This window comes from Lissotriton vulgaris, chromosome 10 (genome assembly GCF_964263255.1).
Source record: "Lissotriton vulgaris chromosome 10, aLisVul1.2, whole genome shotgun sequence".
NCBI classification, from domain to species: Eukaryota; Metazoa; Chordata; class Amphibia; order Caudata; family Salamandridae; genus Lissotriton; species Lissotriton vulgaris.
The window spans coordinates 104566096-104587413 of record NC_141698.1 but is presented as its reverse complement, the minus strand read 5'-3'; the positions used below and the strand labels follow the sequence as shown (position 1 = coordinate 104587413).

Sequence of the window (21318 nt, the reverse complement as noted above, 5' to 3'; positions counted from 1 at the left end):
CCTATGAAAACTCCACTGGCTCCCTGTGGAGTAAAGAATCCCCTTCAAAATCCTCACCCACTCCTACAAATGCTTACACAACAACAGACCGAAATACCTCAACGACAGAATCCACTTCAACGTACCCAAAAGAAACCTCTGATCTTCCAACCTCGCACTGACCGAAACCCCGCACATCCACAGACCCAGAGTCGGCAGAAGATTCTTCTCTCACATTGTGGCCCAGACTTGGAATGAGCTACATCAGGCGCGCCCCTTAACTGAACACCTTCATGAAGGCTCTCAAGACCTGGCTCTTCGGTTAGCAGACCTGCACCCCCTGCGCTTTGAGACCCTCATGGGTTAGTAGCGCGCTTAAGATTCCCCTGATTGAGATTTTGCAATTTACCACCAGAGCTTTAAGTGGGTTGAAAAACCTGGGGGACGGGGGAGGGGGGTTGTCTATCAAAAGGGCGTAGCCAATGAGATTAAGGGGTTGGCTTAAAAACACATAAGCAAAAAATCTGTGTTAAGTAGAGTATGCCACCCAACTGGTATTTAGCTGTTTGTCATTGCATCCGGATATAGGATCCAACAAGTAACAGTACACCTACAACAAGCAAGGACTATTGATTTTGTTAATGGTTGTTAGTTGCATGAGATAAATAAGCAACAATTATGGCTTTGTTGTATATAATATTAGGAATGCTTCAGTTCTGAAATGAGACTGAAAGTACTAAAATGAACCTCTTTGAAGTTACATCAAAGGCTTTGTGCAGTGGTACTGATGCAGAGTAAAAAAAAATCATAATAATTCACCCTGAGGTTGAGGGCAAAAATGGAGAACTTGCTGGGGATCCGTCTAAGCACTGGCAGGTCCCGGCCCACTTACAGCCCTGCTTACCACAGATTATCCATTATTCATTAACTGTATATGTTCTCCATGAAAATCTGGAATGGATCCAATTAACTTGCAACATCCCTGTTCTAGAATTATTTGTCTCTGTATAATCTGTGTCCCTCCAATCTGGAATTATCTGTCTCTCATGTGTAGATCTGATGTACATGTGTACTCCCCTGTAGGTGTCCGTGTCCACTTTGCTCATTTGCACTTCTGCTTTTTTGTCTTGCAGCTCGAAGCAGAATTAAAATTACTCAAGTCTCAAGAGGGTACTTCAGGACACGGCAGCGTCATTGCCAAGGAGGAGTTGGACTCTCTCAGGTTAGTATGGGGACGGGAGCAACAGCATTCAGTGTTTCTCTGCTGCAAAATAACTGGAGATTAAACTACGGCTGAACTTTAACAAGTTGTGACACAAGTTGTGACACTGTTTTACTCGGTATGTTTTATTTAGCCTGTGAGCACTATTTTCTTGAATGATTTCTTCTATTCTGCCCACAACATGCATTACTGTAACGCAGCATGGCACCCACTTTAATATTTTTTTAAGTTATGCAGACGCATCATATTTACGAAACCAGCTTGAACCTTTTAACATTTTTGGGCATCACAGTCCACTTTAACTATAGCGGCCGTGCTCCTTTCTTTCTTTACTTTACCAATGCGGTCCGCTTTGACTATCGTGGTCACGCTCCTTTCTTTATTTACTTTTTTACTTTGCCACGGAGGTCCGCTTTTACTATAGCAGCGGCCGTTGGAAAAAAAAACAGAATACTAGTCAATGGCAGCAACATGCCTGGAGTGGGGAGGCATGAATTTTGCACATAAAGGTGTGCAGTTGCCATTGGCTAGTACTCCGTACTCCCGGATCTCCTGTACCATGCCCAACACCATCTTACCCCTCCTACTTTCTCGCTCCCACCACACAGTCAAGGCCGAGAGTTTAAGCTATTGGTATTGTAAATGTTACAAAGAAACAAGGGAACCCAAAAGGTATAGTATAGGGACCTTGGACAGTATCATATTCTAGAGAACACTGGTCCCTATTTTTGAGACAGAAATCACAAACAACCAATAATCATACTCTAAATAGCTAGTATGTCTTTTATCCAGTCGGACAAGAATTTATTTTTCAAATAAAGAAGAAATTATGGAGGTGTTTCAAACACTAGATGACAAGTGGGCACAGCCGTGACCCACAGAACATTGAGGCACAACAACGAACACAGAATGGCCAAAGGGCAAGGTAAAATATGTCTGTACACTTGTGTTTTAGAATTTTACAGACTTAAGTCATTACTGTCTACACCATTGCACATTACAATATTGTTTAGTCACATTGCATATGGCGTGTGGGTGTCGACTACGTTTCGATGCCAACACTAGATACTAGGCATCATCTTCAGGACTTTTAGATCAATCATTGTTGTCTTAATATTATGCAATTACACATTGCCATAATCGCATTACTGTACATGTAATTAACATGAAGGAAGGGGGGGGGGGAAGAGACACAATAGTTGATAAACAAAAGTTCTGCTAGGCATATTATTTATGTGACTGTAGTGGATTAAAATACGGCGAACTATAAGTGAGTGAAAAACGTGGGGGGTGTGGGGGGGCTTCCTATAATCGAGTGATTATTCAGTTAATGTATTAAATTAATTTGTCATTCTAGTAATTTCTGGTGGTGAACAATGACCCATTGTGTAAATTTAATATAACGGTGTCCACCTTGCAGAGTAGGAGGCTTTTCAATTACTTAATAAAGATTACATTGTTATATGCTATGGTCATTTTATTCAGTACAAATTTTCGCCAGGATATACCCTAAGTAATACAGTGAGAATGAGTTATTAAAATCTGTTATTGTTTTTTCCAAAAGCTCCTTTCGTTGTAATTTACACTGGGCCGTCTCCAACCGTTTGAGGATTATACGGCTTAGTTCCAGTAATTGAATCAACAGTTGGTTACCCATTTTAACTAAAGTCATCTGTTATTGGACCTGAAGTTATTTCAGGAATTTCCCAAGAATATTCTGATGAAGGATCTCCAGCTACCGTAGCTGTACCATTTGAACGTTTAGCATTGAAAACTCCTTTAATATAACATTTATACTCAATCGTCTTATAGTTGTCATAATTTTGAAAATATATTTGATTGCAGCCAGATTTTCTACCAAAAGAGGTAACAAAATCAGCCTGAACTCTGTTCCTCTGTACCTAACAAACCTAAGATTTAACTCCAGGATATTATTATACATTTTTCGAAAATTCAGGCTTAGTAAATGTTTAATATTAAAGCAAGGCCCACCTTTAGTATGGCCGCTTGTTGATTTACCAACCGGACAGTCTTTTCAATTACAGCCCATTTCTGTTATAGACCAAGAGGGGAGTATCTTCTGAGAAGAGGAAAATGCCCTTCTCTGAGTTATGAATCCAGCTTTTCATGTATCAGAGAGACTTCAAGACACCACTAAAAAGTCTGAAAGCTTTTTGGGCTTGCCTTGTTATTTGTTAACACCAATGAAGCCTTGGACAATTCTGCTTTTGTTCTTCAGCAGTGATTTTCAAAGGCCGTCCTTCCACAGTTAGCTTCTCCACTCGCCTTGTCTCCAGTGTTGTCTTTTTTTCATCTAGATTGATTTCTACACAAAAAGGAGGTCCTTTCATTGAGCATGTCCGCTCTATAATGCAAGGATTCAGGAACACTCTTCATTTAATGGACCAGAACTTAGTGAAAAATATGGAATTAAATCAATACCTTCAATACATAAATACTCCGCATTATCTCCTAAGATTTCGTTTTTTGGGCAGAGTCTAAATCATGAATTCCACCCTTGTGAACGCTGTCTTTTGAGACCCATTTATTTCTTTCATCAATTGTACGGGCGGCATATCTCTAGGATTTAACATTCAAAACTATATTTTGATTGAAAATTGTGTAATGCTCTAGAACGAAGCAGATCTTCTCTGATGGAAGAAGGTGAACAAACTCTAAATGGAAACCGTAATTCGGGAAATGAGATATTGACCATCTAATAGCCTCTGTCCCTCTGGGCTGGTCACCCCCACGCACCACGCACACTCCTCGTGAGTGAGCCCAGGCTGCCCCTTGTTTCCGCCAAGTGCCGCTGCTGTCCGCAGCTGTGACCCTGTGACACCGCTGTTGCTGCTCTTGCCCCGCCTGCGCCGCGTTTGTATTTGCGAATCCGATTGTTTTCTTTCCCCCGGCGTGTTCTCTGCTCCTTGTTATTTTCTGCTCCCCGTGTTGTTTATTTTTCTACCTCTGTGATTCCGATTGTTTTTCTCCCCCGGTGTATTTTCTGCTCCCTGTTTATTTTCTGTACCCCGTGTTGCTTAATCTTGTACCCCTGTGATTTTGTCCCCCTCTTGTCGCCCCCGGCCCCTGCCGCGCTTCCCGCCACCTCCCCGCCGCTGCCCCCTGCGGCCCCGCCACTTCCCTCTGCAGCCCTTCCCATTCGCCGCCCCGCTCCCGCCTCCCAGCTGCTCCTCCCTCGCTCCGCCCCCCCAACTCTCCACACATGGCAGAGTGGCTAACGCGCAGCGGGCGCACCGACTAAGCGCCGAAGGTGCGCCAAAGGTAAGCCCGTCTGCGCCCGTCCGCGCCTGGACCGCGCCCAGTGCCAGGACCCCTGGTTCCCGCAGACCCCAACCCACCCGCCCGACCTACGACGCCACCGAACTCTACGCACTCAACGCCGGTCGAATCCCGGGCTGCTCCCGGCCCACCCCGAGACGCACCCTCGGACCCTTCTGCTGCCACTCCTGCAAGTTCACCTGCATCCGGACCTGCACTACACCTGCATCGATCAAGCCAAACCACAGCAGCAACCACCACAAGTGCATCCTGCTCAACACCCGCTCCATCAACAGACACGCCGTCGAGCTCTGGAACCTGCTCGACACCACAGCCCCAGACGTCGCCTTCCTCACGGAAACCTGGATGAACGCTTCCTCAGCGCCTGACATCGCCATCGCCATCCCGGACGGCTACAAGATCATCCGGAGGGACCGCGTCAACCAGACAGGAGGAGGCATCGCCATCATCCACAGGAACACCATCCGCATCACGACCAACTCTGACGACACCCTCGCACCCGCCGAACACCTGCACTTCCAGATCCACATCAACCCAAGACCACCCTCAGAGGCACCCTCATCTACAGAACCCGGGAGCACGCACACATTTCAGCGAAGACATCGCCGACTTCATCAGCCCGCACGCCCTCCTCTCCGCTCGTTACATCCTCCTCGGGGACCTCAACTTCCACCTGGAGAACAACAACCGCAACACCACCACCCTGCTGGACAACCTCGCCAACCTCGGTCTCAAGCAGCTGGTGACCACCCCCACCCACTACGCCGGACACACACTCGACCCCGTGTTCTCATCCAGCAAGGACATCACCTTCAGCCACGCCACCGGACTCCACTGGACGGACCACAGCTGCGTCCACTTCAGCTTCCGAAGGACCACGATCCACCACCACCAGCAACAGGTTGCACGCAGAAGCTGGAACAAGATCACAGCCGACCAGCTTGCGACCTCCCTGAGCATGAACCCTCCCACCAACACAACGAACCCAAGCCAGGCGGCCACCAACCTCGCAAAGTGGATCAGCGATTGCGCAGACGACCTCGCCCCTCTGAAGACCCCGCCTAGCAGACCTGGCAGCAAGAAAGCCCCTTGGTTCACCGACGAACTCAAGAACTCCAAGAAGAACTGCCGAGACCTCGAGAAAGCCTGGTGCAGAGACCCAACACCGAACAACATGGCTGCCCTCAAGCTCGCCACTCGAAAACACCACCAACTGATCCACGCCACCAAGAAGTCTGCATTCAAGGAACGACTGGACAACAACGCACACAACAGCAAGGAACTCTTCAACATCGTCAAAGAGCTCTCCAACCCCAACGCCGGAAACAACTACATCACCCCGTCACAAGACCTCTGCAACTCCCTGGCCTCCTACTTCCACAACAAGGTCGCGGACTTACACAACAGCTTCAGCACCCAACCGACGCACGCCACGACTGAACCACCGCCCCCCACCACCACCCTCCGCGCCTGGACCCCGATCAGCACCGAAGACACCATCCGCACGATGAACTCGATCCACTCCGGATTTCCGACCGACCCCTGCCCTCACCACGTCTTCAACAAGGCCGACGCTGTCATCGCACCCCACCTGCGGGACATCATCAACACCTCGTTCGACACCGCGACCTTCCCGGAGAGCTGGAAGCAAGCCGAACTCAGCGCCATACTAAAGAAGCCATCAGCCGACCCCACCGACCTCAAGAACTACCGCCCCATCTCGCTGCTCCCGTTTCCTGCAAAAGTCATCGAAAAGACCGTCAACAAGCAGCTGGCCACCTTCCTCAAGACTAATGGATCCCTCGACCTCTCTCAGTCTGGCTTCCGGGCCAACCACAGCACCGAGACCGCCCTGATCGCAGCCACCGATGACATCCGAGCCCTGCTAGACAACGGAGAAACAGCGGCCCTCATCCTCCTGGACCTCTCCGCGGCCTTCGACACTGTCTGCCACCGCACCCTAGTGCAGCGCCTCAGCAACGTCGGAATCCAGGAGAAGGCACTGGAATGGATCATCTCGTTCCTCGCCGGAAGGATACAGAGAGTCCGCTTCCCCCCGTTCAGATCAGAAGCCACCGAAGTCATCTGCGGCATTCCTCAAGGCTCCTCGCTCAGCCCAACCCTCTTCAACGTCTACATGAGCCCCCTCGCGGCCATCGCACGCCAACACAACCTCAACATCATCTCCTACGCCACCCAGCTGATCCTCTCCCTCACCAAAGACCCCGCCAGAGCCAACCTACACGAAGGGATGACAGAAGTAGCTAAGTGGATGATGAACAGCCACCTGAAACTGAACTCGGACAAGACGGAAGTCCTCATCCTGGGATCCTCACCCTCCGCCTGGGACGACTCCTGGTGGCCCCCGCCCTGGGCAGCGCACCCAAACCAACAGACCACGCACGCAACCTGGGCTTCATCCTGGACTCCTCCCTATCCATGACCAGACAAGTCAACGCGGTCTCCTCATCGTGCTTCAACATCCTGCGCATGCTACGTAAGATCTTCCGGTGGTTCCCCACCGAGACCAGGAAGACGGTCACCCAGGCCCTCGTCCCAAGCCGACTGGACTACGGCAACTCCCTCTACGCCGGAACCACCACCAAACTCCAGAAGAGACTCCAGCGGATCCAGAACGCCTCAGCACGACTCATCCTGGACATCCCCAGTCGCAGCCACATCTCCGGACACCCGAGAGATCTGCACTGGCTCCCGGTCAACAAGAGAATCACCTTCCGTCTCCTCACCCACGCACACAAAGCCCTGCACAACCAAGGACCAGCATACCTCAACAGCCGCCTCAACTTCTACGCTCCCACACGCCAGCTTCGATCGACCAGCCACGCCCTCGCCGCCGTCCCCCGGATCCGAAGAGCCACCACAGGAGGAAGGTCCTTCTCCTACCTGGCCGCCAAGACTTGGAACTCCCTCCCGACCCACCTCCGCCTGACCCAGGACCACCTTGCCTTCAGGAAACAGCTCAAGACCTGGCTGTTCGAGCAGTAGCGGATCTTCCCCCCCCCCCTAGCGCCTTGAGACCCTCCGAGTGAGTAGCGCGCTATATAAATGCCTTGATTGATTGATAGCTTCATAGGTTTCTTTATGATATAGTCTATAATTAGAATTAACCTGTGCACTTCCATGCCGGGATTCAACTAACTCCGAGTTTTGTAAACCATATCAATAGTTTGTTTTATTAAGGGTTTGTAGGCTAGCTGCAGGTTAGGTGCTCTGCATCAGCATCATGTTAGCGTATTTAGTGGCGCAAGGGGGTGTGATAAGGGGACATGCTGCTGGATCAGAGTTTCGAAGGCCCTCCTTCTACAGACGACCTCACCTCCCCCCCCAGACACGCACACAAAAACTCTTCAATGTATCTGCCACATCTGTTAAAAAAACTTTATTCATTCCTCAGAATAATTGATACTAAAGCTTAAGCACTGAAAAATTTGCGAGTAGCAGCAACAGAGAAGTGCAGATCAAACGGTATTGTCAAGTAAAATACTCTGTTATACTCAGTTCATTTGATATTTGTAGTGTGGTCAATTCAAATGCATGGCAAGGAGATGGACTACTTAGAAAACGTCCTCCTCTGGAGCCAACCCCTATGGGCTCTCTCTCTCTGGTAGTGAAGAATGTTCTCCTACCACAACTTCACCAACTTTAATAGTTCCCTCTCTAATAGATGGTAAATTCCAAATAAAGATCAATTAACTTGTAGCAACAACAGCTAGACCATGAGATAAATTACACACAAATTAACAATGCTGTATGAAACTCTCCAACAGTGACCAGTATTGTCTCTGAAAGAACAGAAGAACTACACCTGCTGAAACTGTGGACCTCAGAAAGAAGGGCTGCGCCAATGTGGACTGCATCTGCTGAAGAAAAGATCGGGCTTCATGGAGAACGGCTGTTGCTGCTGTTAGCTTTGTGGAGATAGACCCCAATGGATGGACTAGCTCCCACTTAAGCCAAGGACCAGAGAGTGGCTCCGAGTGCTAGTTGGCTATCATCCTGTTAATCTCCAGGGACACGCAGGTTCAAGAAGCCTTGCACATGCAACAGCCGAGCTGACCAGTAACAACTAAATTTGCCCTGTGCATCGCTAGTGCACTTTGGGAGATCGAGTCCTAGCCTCCACAAGGTGCCTAGAAAGCCAGGACCTATGGTTGGTGCTAAAGTATACTATTTCCCTTGGAAGAACTGCAGCTTTTGATTCCTAGAGCTCAAAGATAATGGTTTTTGGAAAAGAATCCGAGGCTATTCTTTTACAGCTACTCAACACATCATTGCCGTTTAGGCCTCCTTGGGCAGACGATTTAAGATTGCACCAGTTGAAACTTTCGGCTGGTTTGTGGATAGTCTCGAACTCCCATCAGGAACCGAGGATCCACCAGACCTTTCCCATGTGCTGTGTCGAGCCCCCCGTTCCTCCCCCCCCCCCCCTCCCGCCAATGACCCTTGTCAACAAAGAAAATATTTAGAAAAGTTTCTATTTGCAAAGGTAAAAACTTGACTCAAACCAACCTGCCCCCGCATCTGACCGGCACTCCATCACAGTCTGCCTGAAAGTTTGACTTTGGCCCGGACCACTGTGTTCAAGGATCAAGGATCATAGACTACTGGTAAGAGTAAACAGCAGTGTCTATGACTTTTTGAGTGAAAACAGTGATTTATGAACCTACTTTAAAAAATAAAAAAAAACTCCAGTTCCCTTCATCAGATTTGTAATGTTACAGCTCCAAGTGCAGAACCTGTTAAGCGACGATCCTTCAATTAATGTCAAAATCAATTACTATTTTTCTTTCATATCAAGTTAGACCTCATTGCGCAACCGGTTTACATCACATCTCAGGAAACATCTACCCTCCCCAACGAAATACTTTGTTTTTGGCCAGAAAGCGACTCCTCTTAGGAGATTTAAGGGAGTATGGAACGTGCAGTTTGACCTCTGAACCAGACAAGTGCACCCTACAACCGACAGGATCTCGAGATGAAGTTTAAAATATATTATTTTCTCTTTTAACCATCGTCAATTGCTCTTCTCTCCATATCTTGTTCCTAGCCCCATACATTCCTGGACTTATGCCCCCGGATAGTAAACTTGTGATGTCAAGTGAAAATGGAATCCAGATTTTCACTTCAAATTAGTTGTGCTTCTCGATAGGCTACAATATAATGAAAGGTGCTCCTATGTTAACATTTCTCATATAACAAAGTATTTAGCTGCACAAGCATTTATTATGCAAGTGCAGTAGCGACCACCCTTGGAACGACTAAGCTGCTGTCTTGTTTGAGTTTCTAGCTTATCATGCAGAACAGAGTGGCAATGCAAAGAGGGAGTGAGGCCTCCATGGCATTGGGAAATTGCATGCAATTGAGGCTCAATCTTCATTGAAGGCGGCTAAAGATGGATTGAATGATATTGGCCGAGGTGACCAGGCATACACTTCTCGAGATTATTCTTGCATGGTCCCAGTCTGATATTTTGGGAGGCCTTTGCCGGTTTTACCAGTGGGTTTCCAAAGGCTCGGCCAGCATGTGCGCATGTCCCTGAGTTCTTTATCCAGTAGTCAGTGTCCTGCCACACCATCTCAGTGGAGGTATTTATCTCAGGCGGAATAAAATACTGTATACCAAGGACGACGCCAGTGAATATCTTTGAAAAATGCTGTTTCCTTTTTTTTCTTTAAAATAAAAAAAGGCCTGCATTCAGTCCTACAAGAAGGTTCCACCTGATTTTCAGTTATGCCAACCTGATACAACTGCTATAACCCCAACGCCCTCTGCATAACTGCTTTGAATGCCTCTTGCCATAAGCACCACTGGCAAAATGTTTTATTCAGCGAGTTCTACTTTTTCCATTGAAAAAGTAAGATGGTGTATTCTCTAGGTGATGACGTGCTGACAGACTTTTCATTGTTGATGGCATAACGGCTTGTAGGGAAGACTTGAGCAATTTCTCTGTCGCGAAATTAGATGTGTACAGACAACAAAATAAGCTAAAGGACCTAGCAGCAGAACTAGCGGATTAAAGTTTCAGAGATATAGTTGCTTTAGCGGAGAGATCTTTCCAGCTGGAACAAATCTGAAGTACTTATTTTTTGCCATCGAACAGCAGCCCTAGTAAATCCTAAGCGGCGTCTGGATTTAGCAACTGGGCAGAGTTACAGCAATTCAAAAGAAATTCATGTACTTGCCAATGTCTATTAGTCACACTTGCTGGAAATCTCTTAGCTCCTCTCCCAACACCATCATATCGCCATCTGGATCCTTTTAAGGTTTTGAAGAGTCCCGACCCTTCACCCAGGGAATCTTCCTTTATCTTCTTGTCAAAAGCATATTTGTCAGATAGCATTTTGTTCAAAATTGAAGCATCCCTTTTCCTTGTGAGGGCTGCATGGTACACCAGCTGCTTAGATCAGGGGAGAGCTTACAAACTATGCCTGCCTTTGACTATGCCCACTATGTCAGACATAGTTTTGCATTTTCTAGCTGCTAAGCCTGGCTTTATAGGTGTGTAGGCAGTAGAGGCCAGCTTGGGTCTTGGATTGAATGCAGACACAAGGGCGCCTAGAGCCCATTCATTGAGCAGAAGGACAAGAGGACAACTGAAGTCAGCCCCTCACAGGGGTTACTGTAGTGCCGGTCTTATGGGCTTTGACAGTGATGTCTTTAAATTAATCACATATTCGAAATCATGTTTTGAGCCTGCGACCTGGTAAATCAATGGATGGGTTGCGGCAAATGTTTAAGGAAACAGCAACTGCTTGCAATTTAATCTGAATAGAGTGCAAGCCGAAAAAATATTATATTTAAAGAATGACAGCACTCTTTCCAATCCACTAGTTTGCAAGAACTGTGTGCATATACTTGCAGTGCAATGACTCTGAGGACCTGCAGCGAAGTTAACACTATGGCTAGTGGTGAACACACATACATTGTTCTGGTTCACCTCTAGTGACTCTGTCAACAGATAAGTACATTTCAAGAGCTTATGTTTGGATTGCTTTACGTGCTTGAAACAGAATTCAGAAATGTTGCAAAGCACTTGAAATCGGCAAGCATGAAGACATCGAGAGACCCTAATAAACAAGCCATCATGATTGAGGTCTGGTCCATGTGTTAAAAATGTTTGTTACAACACTAGTTATGGCAATCGAGGAGAAGTTCAATATTTTTTTGCTTAGGATTGTCAACATCACGTTGTCCTTATGAAGTTTTGTCCATTTTTCGGGCCTACTCAAAAGCATGTCTCAGAATTAGATAATACTCCAGTTCTTTTAGAAAAGTCATCATAACAGCACCCATTGACAGCCAACCTTGCAAGTGCCCCTTCTTTCCAGTATCGGCTCCTCCGCTAAGGCGGAGGAGTGTAGCCCCACAGGAAAAATAAAATATTAACACTGTTATTATCATTTTATTTTTCCATCCTGGCTTTAGGTGCGGGCTGCCCAAAGAGCAGGGGGAGGAGTGGTGGGCACTTTCTAAGTGCGCATAACAGTTTGGACAGCCATCTTGGGCTGGCCAAACAGTCATGCACACTTAGCATGTTTTCTACCTGGCTGTATTGTTCAGACTGGGTGGAGAACATGCACAAGCTCCCAGTCCCTGTCAGAGTGCAGAAATACGACGCTCAGACCAATCATAATGCTGCGGTCATGCTGGTGACAGCAGCGTTGTGATTGGCTAGGGGAGTCAGACGGAGGAGACTTGCAGGTAAGTCGATTTGACTTTCTTTGTAATCCCCCCCCATCTCCCCGCCACTACTGCCTCATAACAGTTGCTACTGCAGGTATCTGCTCTTATTTGTGACCCAGCCTTTACCAACATCAGCAGTTCCCTACCTATGTAAACTCTGCCAAAAAAGTAATTGCTAAACAGGAGAGTAGACGTCATCAAAAGGTAGTCTGGCAACAACTATGGAAGGCCAAGAATGAGGAATATCCGAAATGTCCCTTACTGAAGTTGGATCAAGCTATGAAAAACTGGGAATGTGTGATCTTCCTTTGCTGTTGATCCAGTAATCTCTGAATCGACCCTGCTAGTTTGATGTAGCAACCTATTTCACAGAGTAGAAACCACATTGTTCGCCTTTAAAAATCTGTCCATGTTCAAATTCACAGTAAAATGCAAATTTGTGTGATCCTTAAACCAATAATAGTCTCAAGAAAATCAATTCAGGAAATGTGTCAGCATTGGTGAAATTTGAAGTTCATAAGTTAGTAAACGTTCTGACATAACTTGTTCAGTAAATAAAAATCCTGCTTCTCAGCAATGGATGCTCTGTACTAAAGGAAACCCTTCAAGTAGTGGATAGTCTACCGAGACGCTACTGTAAGGCTGGGTGACGGAAACACACAGAACTCAAATCATTTATTAACAATACAACTAAAATAAAATAAATGAAACGCCTTTATTAGAGATAATGCAACTTGGAACAAAGAAAGGGTACTGCTGTGTGAGAGAATTAAACCTGAAGGAAAAAAACGCAGCACAGTCTTTGTGTTAACAACATTTAATGTAATGAAAATTGTTTGACATGGATGAAAGCAGGGGTCAAAAATGGCAACTTCCTTTAAGAAAAACTATGCATTGCTTTAACGAGGCTTGCAATTTGATTCTTATAGCCCAAGAGGTTCCCACTGTGTTCGTATTCATACAGTGTGCATCCCTAATACCATCAGAACATTTGGGCAGTCAGCCAACTTAGGTAGAATTTGTGGTACGCAAACCTTGGCAACCAAGGTTAAAAAGTCCAGAACCTTGTTTATTTTGCAGTCTGCCGTCATTTTATTCAGTGCTTGTTCTAGTGCCACTGCACAGGCAATACTTGGTTTGAGTCACGTGATTGGCCAATTCTGTAGGCTGAAACATGGAATGTCCAGACATTGTGTGGTATGGGGTAGAGTGTTGGGCCCAGAGTGAGTTTTTTATCTTAGGGCGGTTAAGTTTGTTTCTTGTTCTAGACCCGTCCCATACCTTTCTTCCTTGTTCTACGGCCAGGGCCGGCTTTAGGGCTGTTGGTGCCAGTTTGACAATCATGTTTGGTGCTCCCCCACACCCTATGACTGCCTTCTCTGATTCTCTCCGGACCACCAAACAAAGGTGCCCCCCTCTCTCTAATCATAAGTTATTGCTAGAGTGCCCCCCACTGAGGTCAGCGCCCCCTACACAAGTCCACGCCCAGTGCGGCTGCACCATTTTCACTGCCCTAAAGCCGGCCCTGTCTACACTGTCCCGTACCAACCTTTAACCCACCTCATTAGCCTGCCCACCCAACATCATAACAGAACCTTCAAAGGCGATGGATAATCCCTGTGCTTCTGGGTTCTGCTCTGCGGGTCTATACTGTTTCCCCCAACCTAGTGCGATTCATTTTCCCTCAAGTCCACGCGTGTGAATGGATGATTATGACGTGTAGTCGGTAGTTTCCCGCGCACCCTTCCTCCAATCAGAAGATGATCTGAGAATTTCCTGATTGACTTGTGAAACAGGAATCAAAATATGGTCAGTATTTTAATTCACTTCTCTTGCCGCAGCGCACTAGAAAGCTCGGCTTTCCCGCTAATCAATGCCCTACGCTTCTCTATAAATGAACATGTTTCACATTTTAGTTGCCGGGAGGAACTGCATATGTTTGGGAACTGAGCAACGCTTGCAACATATTGGACTAAAATATTTGTTAGTGCAGATGGGATTTGAAAACTAAAATAGAATGAGCCCCAGATGCTGTTTTTATTTTTCTCAGCTACTATATTTCCCTAGTCTAAAGGCAAAGACGGTTTTGCATACAATTTTTTTGTGTCGATGCCATCTCGTTAATTATTAAAAACCGCATATATAGCTTTCATCAACAATCATAAATCGCCTATTTCTTCCTAATTAGGATCTTTCACGCCATCCCACATATTATGAGAGGACCTTCTTACTGGAGAGCCCTTGAGCGATGAACCCAAGAGAAAAACCTTCCTATGCTTTCGATTCAGTATGACCTTATATTTTCCCACCATTTCAGTTGTCCCTCTGCGACACCTCAGCCCCACTCTTACACAGTCACATGCCTCTAAAAACGTCTTTCCCTGATTCAGAAAACATTTTTGGGGTTAGATTACGTTCCTGCATGTCCACATTTATGCCTAAAAGCTTGTTTATTTTTACATCTGCAGGATTAAAAAAGGATCCATGCGGTGGTAATGTTAACAGGAATGGAAGTAAAAATTTGCACACACAAAATCCACACATGCATGCACAAGTATACCTTTCGGCAGTATATTTTCACTGGTGGAACTTGTCAGCTTTGCCAGCTTAGTGTTAAGGCGTGAAACTGTGTGTGTGAGAATCCATCTTATTATTAAAAAAAAAAATCGCGAAAGTCACACACATGTTCAACTTGTGCCCGCTGGCAGACACATATGTAGAAGCCGTGCCTGATTTCTCAACATAAATTTGAACTTAAAGGTTTGCCCTGTATTCCCATTGCTGTAATCCTTTGCTTATCCTCCCCAGTTGAATGTTGCAATTCAGAATCTTGGAATAAGGAATTAAATGTCACTCCTGGGCAGAAGTAACCATAAGGCCACGGGTACAAACAATGGAATAGTCGAGGAAACATGACACAAGTTGTAGCCCTAATGTAGTTTTCTTGGGGCTTCTCACATTTCATGCTGTATCCTACAGGACTCAGGTCTCTCACATGGACCATTGCCACCTCCACAGCAAAGGAGAAAGGCAGGAATGTAACCTCTGTATGTGCTGGGTCTCAATTGATTATGCATTTTCTTAAACGGACGCCATAACTTCTGTACTTCGATCACCAAGAACTGCCCAAGGATCAGCAATAGCATCAAGCACAGCTTGCTGACTAGTGCACACTTCATCCAAATTCCTGGCGACCGCCTGGGAATGGAAAAAGAGCACTGTTGGAAGCTGCTTAGCCAGTACAGGAAGGAGAAGGAGATTAGTGGGGACTTCCTTGGGGAGCTTGTGAGGGCTGCAATTGGGGGTGGAGGGGTGGCAAGAGAGGTGGTTGGCTTGGGTGCTGGTATAGTGGTCCTCCCGCTGGCACCTGTACAATGGAACGCTCCAATTCTTTGTCCCAACATGCGTGCTCTTAGCGATGGTCCACATGGCCTCCTTCACCGGCTATGTCAGCCACCATGTCTTTTCCGGGCAATAAATGACTGTAACATGTGCTATGGGCAACTCTGGTAGACTTTGGACATATTCTGTGTTTTTCTAGTATACGACATGCACATCCATGGGATCGAAGGTTTCGGGTGTTGGCATGTGATATTGCTTAGAAGTGTACTTGGAAATACCAATAAAGAGACGTTGAGAGTGAATGTCACACCAGACCACACACATCTGGTTTGTCTGTTCCAGGGTAATGGTTCACATGTACTCACATTTCTGATTTCTCAGTATAGCACGTCAGTTGTAAGCATGCTTGGATGGAGGCCATTTGGTCAGCTTACCGTGTGGGTCCTGGATAGTTAAGAGATGAATGTCATGGGGACACCTCAGGTAATCTGTCTTTTGATAAACTTTGTTTCCTTTTCTCAAGCAACTTGATAAGCATACTTTACTTTGGGAGCGTGCTTATTTTATGTTACCTGCAAGAAGACACCTCTTGACTAGGGCCACCATGTCTAGAACCTCCCCTTTAAATTCATCAGAAAAGAGAATGGCTAACCCTCCGACCTTGGAGAGGCCCAAGGACCAGATCTAGCATGGGAACCACCGGGAGTGCATTCTGGGTGTATCTTTTGAGAGTAGGTGTGTCTCCTTTGAAAGGCCAACATCGCTGCCGGACTGTTCCAGTAATGAAAGCACAGCAGACCGTTTGAGATTGTTAAGACCCCGCACATTGAAGCTAGTTATCTTAAAGGGCTGGAATGTGAGATGGGAGCAAAGGCTGTAAAAGCAGATGTCTCCCGAGAGGAGAGCTCAACGCAGTGAGCCCTTCAAAATAAAGGAGAGTCCCATGGTCACCCAGGCTAGGGCCCAGAGACCATCCCGTATGGAGGAGGAAAAGAAAAAGGAAAACCCCAACAAAGAAAACCATCAGACAAGAACATTGAAAATATATGTTGAACAATCGAAAAAGTCCATCAAGGCAGGGTGCAAAGACGGGAATGTGAGCCAGAGAAGGACGGGGAGAAACAACCATGGCCGCAGCAACAGATGATCCCCCAAGGAAAGTTATTGCTCAGGTCGAAGTGCTCAATAGCCCCCCTCCACCCCCACTCCTGCCAGCAAGATCCACTTCTGCCAGGCATGATTGTGGTATAAAAGAAGATGTAGAAATAGTTCAGGTCGTGTCTGAACTTGTCAGTGCCCTTGGTTTGTTTCTTCAGGATAGACTGACTTTCTTGAACTATAGTGACAGGGTCTTATTTCGTAGTTGCAGTGGAGTGGCCAGCTCACCACCAGTGGGATCATTTACGAGTCGGGCGATGTGGAGAGGTGGTGCGATGGGGGTCATCCGGGGAATCGGTGATACCAAGAAGACTGCAGGCTTCAGTTAGAGATCGAAGTTGATAAAATTTACCCTCCCAGCAGAAAATGATCCCGAAAGGGTGTCCCCATGTGTATGATATGTCGGCCTCTCTAAGATGGGCAGTGACAGGGCAGAATTCCCTGCGTTTCTAGAGACTTATAGCTGCCAAATTTTGATAGAGTACTGGTGCATATCCTAGAAACTGAACTGATGGGCCTTTCGTGCCTTACGGAGGATAGTCTCTTTCAATTTACAATCATGCAGACAGACTTAAGTTATCCGCAGGCGATGCTTTTTCTGGTCTGGGTAGGCCCATGCGATGAACTCGGTCCATTTTGATTTCAGTTTTGCGTGGGGTGCCAAAGACGAGCCGAAACAGGGCCTCAACATATTCTCTTAGATCAGGTCCTTCGGCCAGAGTAGGGACCACTTTAGTGTGTCTTATTTGCCTAGAGCGATTTTCTAAATCTTTGGCATGGACCTGGAGATCAAGGTGTTGGTCCTTCAACCTGAGCACTTCTGGCTGGAGCCATTCTACTACTTCATCATGGGTGGAGTCTCATCCTTCTAGGGCAGACACCCTGTATCCAACATCCTTCAAGTCCCTGCAAACTTCACGAAGGTCAGCTGAGCATTCTCTTTTAAATGCTTGTAATTCATCCCAAAGTGAGGCAAACAAGAGCTTTTAGAAATGGTTTTGACATGGGCCATCTGGGTCATCCAACTTGGCTTGAGGATTCTTATCAAGCCTATGTGTCTTGTCCCCTACATTACTCCCTGAGGCCTTTTGAGCATATCCTTAAGGGAGCGATCTTTCTTCATCCTAACCGAGGACATGGTGAAGAACTGACCCTAACAAATGTAGCAGTCAGGCGAATGCCCACCTACTCGTCAGCAGGGGCCCGGAAGCAGAGCAGCGAATTGTAGTCTTCCCCCGGGAACAAGGATGCACATAGAAGGCAGGAAGATGGAGGGCCATCAAGGGCAGGGACAACTCTGTGCAGAGTCCTTATGGGGAGCCCCCGTACAATCTGTCAGCCATAGTTGTGAAGTTGGAGGGGCACTCAAAGTGTCAAGGTACCTTCAGGTGGCCAACAGACACTAAGTCGCTGCCGAGGACCGCAGATTCCTGTTGAAAATGTTGTTGGCACTGTAGGGGGCTGGTAGCGTCAGCCATTCAAACTGTCTGAGGATGGAAACCGGTGCTCCGAGGGATGAGCAGTCATCAGGCGCGGGGGGGGGGAACGGGGCCTGGACACTAGAGCCAGCAGTCAGTCCCGGGCATGAGGTCAAGCAGATCTCCCCCGGCCAGCAGGTAAGATCCACAAGTAGGGCCTACATCTATATGGGCAATGGGGATCTATGAAGAGCTGGTGGGGGTTGGGGAGGGCAGACGAGCACCGAAGGGGAACATCCCATAAGCACCTTGAGGTGCAAAGGAAAGCGGGACCCCCAACACGTTAGCTAGCTCCAACATTCCCTGCAGAAGTCACTTTATATAGAGGGGCAATTGTTGCACAGTTAGTTGCTCTGTGTCTGCGCCTGAATGCAGGGACCCCCACCCAGGTTCATATGGCTGCAGTTGTGGGGCAGTAGCCTTCTGGATTCCATGCTGACAGACATGGGGGATGTCTGGGACAGGGCATCTGGCTTACACAGCGCTTGGTTCTGCCACATGGCCAAGCAACACAGAAACACAGTTGCCCAAACCTTTGTGAACCACACTTCCCCCTCCTCTAGCCCACTGGGGCTCTCCGCATTGTTAGTCAAGGAGGAAGTGAGGAGGGGAATGTGAAGTTGACCTGGCATATGCTGTCCACTATTCTAGTGGGCACCTTGCACCAGTCCAAACAACACTTATTGATGGTAGGTTTAAAGACTACCTATATAGAAAGCTATCCTCGTGGTAGCTGTGGAGAGAAGCCTTCAGGCTAAGTCTTGAAGGAATGTAAAGCAGCTTGTTTTACCAGTCTATAATCTTATGAATGACCAAATGAAAGGAGAACCACACCAGGTATATGTATAAAATATATGTATTCTAAACGCATCCATCGAGTCTCTTTATGAGGCTATAGGCAAAAGTACATACAGTAAATTAGCACAATATACGTTGAGCCCTAGGGGCGTACCAAACCATATATTAGGAAAGTGGTATAAGAACCACGACTGACATAACTACAAGGTCTAGAGCCTTTAGACCCGCTGGGGCCACCAGGAACCACCCAAGGTAGTGACACAGGGGACCCACGGGGGACGCATGCAGTCTCTAAACACAGCCGCGAATCACCATTAACTTCTATGGGGAAAGTCGCGGTTGGAAAATGAAGGACACTTGGAAGAGGAGTTGGAGCAAACCCCTTTCGAACTAGGCAGTTCTAGAGTCAATACCCTCGAAAGCACTGGAGTACTGGAGTTACCTCACCCAAGGAAGCCGGGTGCATAGGTGTCTTTTGATGTCTGGTTTCGTCGTCGTTTTCAATGGCGAGCTGCAGTAAAGTGCTGCTGGGGACCCGACCAAGTCGAAAGTGTCCGGGTGGATCCAAGGGTGGATCGGAGATCTGAACAACCTGAAAGCAGAGGGGACAGAGTCTGGGTCACTAGCCAGTGACGAGGAAAGCATTGAGCAAATGCCCACCGATGTCGGGTAATTTCAGGTGAAGTAGGTGAAGCTTGACTCTTCAGCCACGAGGACCAGGAGGTGTTGACGACAACCAGGAGCTGGATTCGAGCTGTCCCACGAAGGATATAGAGTGCTGCAGTGTCGGTATCCTGACTGGACCCAACAAGCCTTTGTAACAGCAACCCAGGCAGAAAGCAAATATTGGCTTTGGTGCAGACCAGCAAGGTCTGAGGGACTTCCCACTTGGTGGGAAGTCAGGGCACGTCTGGAGCAACCAGGAAAGCCCATGAAAGAGAAGTTACCTTCGGGGGGACCTACCAGTCGACGGACCAGGGATCGCGAAGGAGCCTCGAGCGTAAATGCTAGAAGCGGGCCCACTGAACACTCGTGGAGTGTAGGCCCACAATCTTCGGTGCAAATGGTGCTTGGGGCTTGGACTACAAGTAGCTCAATGCACAACTTAAGTAAAGCTCGGGAAGTGGATGCACTTGCAATTGTTCACAGTGTCCAGGAGTTCCGGTTCCACATCACTCGTGAGGACTGCGGGTCTCAGCTTTGCTGGGATCTCGTGTCTGCCTCTGAGAAGTCTGGAAGTCCGTGTCACGAGTCGCAAATCCGTTGTTGAACTGGGGCTATGCACAGGGACACCAAGTGTGCCCCCAGCCCAATACACTAAAGCCTGTCTGGAAGGTGGCTACACCTCCCTGTGACAGGAAACCTATTGTCCAGGCCTCCCCTGCCGTAGTTTCGTCCAGCAGCAGGAGGTCAGACTCGTGTCTGTGGCTGCAGCATACATTTTGTGATGCTGGGGCTCTTTTAAACTATTACCGGTTGGGTTAGTGTGTACATGTCTTCTCCCTCTAGAAGGGTGGAAGTCTCCCCCCCCGCCAGGACTGGTGGGTGGGGGGGGGGGGGGTAGGATTCCAAAGTGTTTGACACCAAACACAACATGGTTACATGCAGCCAATCCAAAGTTAGCATTTACCGCGAGGTTATATTTCACTTAAGAGTATATGATCTGGCTGCTTCACAAAACAGCCTCAGAGAATAGATTATGAAAGCTGCAGAGGGGTCCTGCTCATGCATGGGCACCCTCTCACACAAAACCAAGCACTCTGCCTTAAGGATTGATAAGGCCTGCCATATGAGTGACTTATAGGTTTATATGGGTCAGTGAATAAAGGTAGATATAGGTAACCTATATCTTAGTAAGGGGTGCAAGTACCACCTTACCCAGGCTGCAGTAGCAGACCAGTGGTGCCATTTTGGAAGGCTTCCCAGGGGTGTCATAATACATGCTTCAGTCCCTGGTAGGACTCTGGGGTACCTATGCCTTAGTACCTAAGGTACCATATACTAGGGACTCACAAGGGTAACCCAGTAACCAATCTGGAGTGTACCTAAAGTACATGCAATCAATTTAGAGAGGAAGCAGCTAGGCTGGGGTCCTAGATAGCAGGGCCCCAACCAGACTAAAGAAAAAAAAAGTGGAACACCAGCAAAAAGTGGGGGTAACCATAGTAAGCAGATCCTTCTCTCCTACAGGGAACTCAAATGGGCAACAGCCCTCGCCTAGACTGGAAAGCAGTGTCCAGGCCCACTGAGCCACCCATGCCATGCTAGCCTCCAGGCCTGTTCGGCCACAACTGCCCCCACAGCACCATTGCACCACCACAAACAATGCTGCGGTAG

At 47.5% G+C, this 21318-nt stretch overlaps 1 protein-coding gene across 2 annotated transcripts in view; it reads left to right on the top strand.

Annotated features, from left to right (window-relative positions):
- MAD1L1 (mitotic arrest deficient 1 like 1) overlaps positions 1-21318 on the top strand; it is a 2106297-nt gene that overhangs the window by 1211922 nt on the left and 873057 nt on the right. For both annotated transcript variants that reach the window (XM_086940612.1, XM_086940613.1), the window contains exon 14: positions 1113-1201. In XM_086940612.1, coding sequence (XP_086796738.1) covers positions 1113-1201 — 89 coding nt within the window. The remainder of the gene's footprint in view (positions 1-1112; positions 1202-21318) is intronic.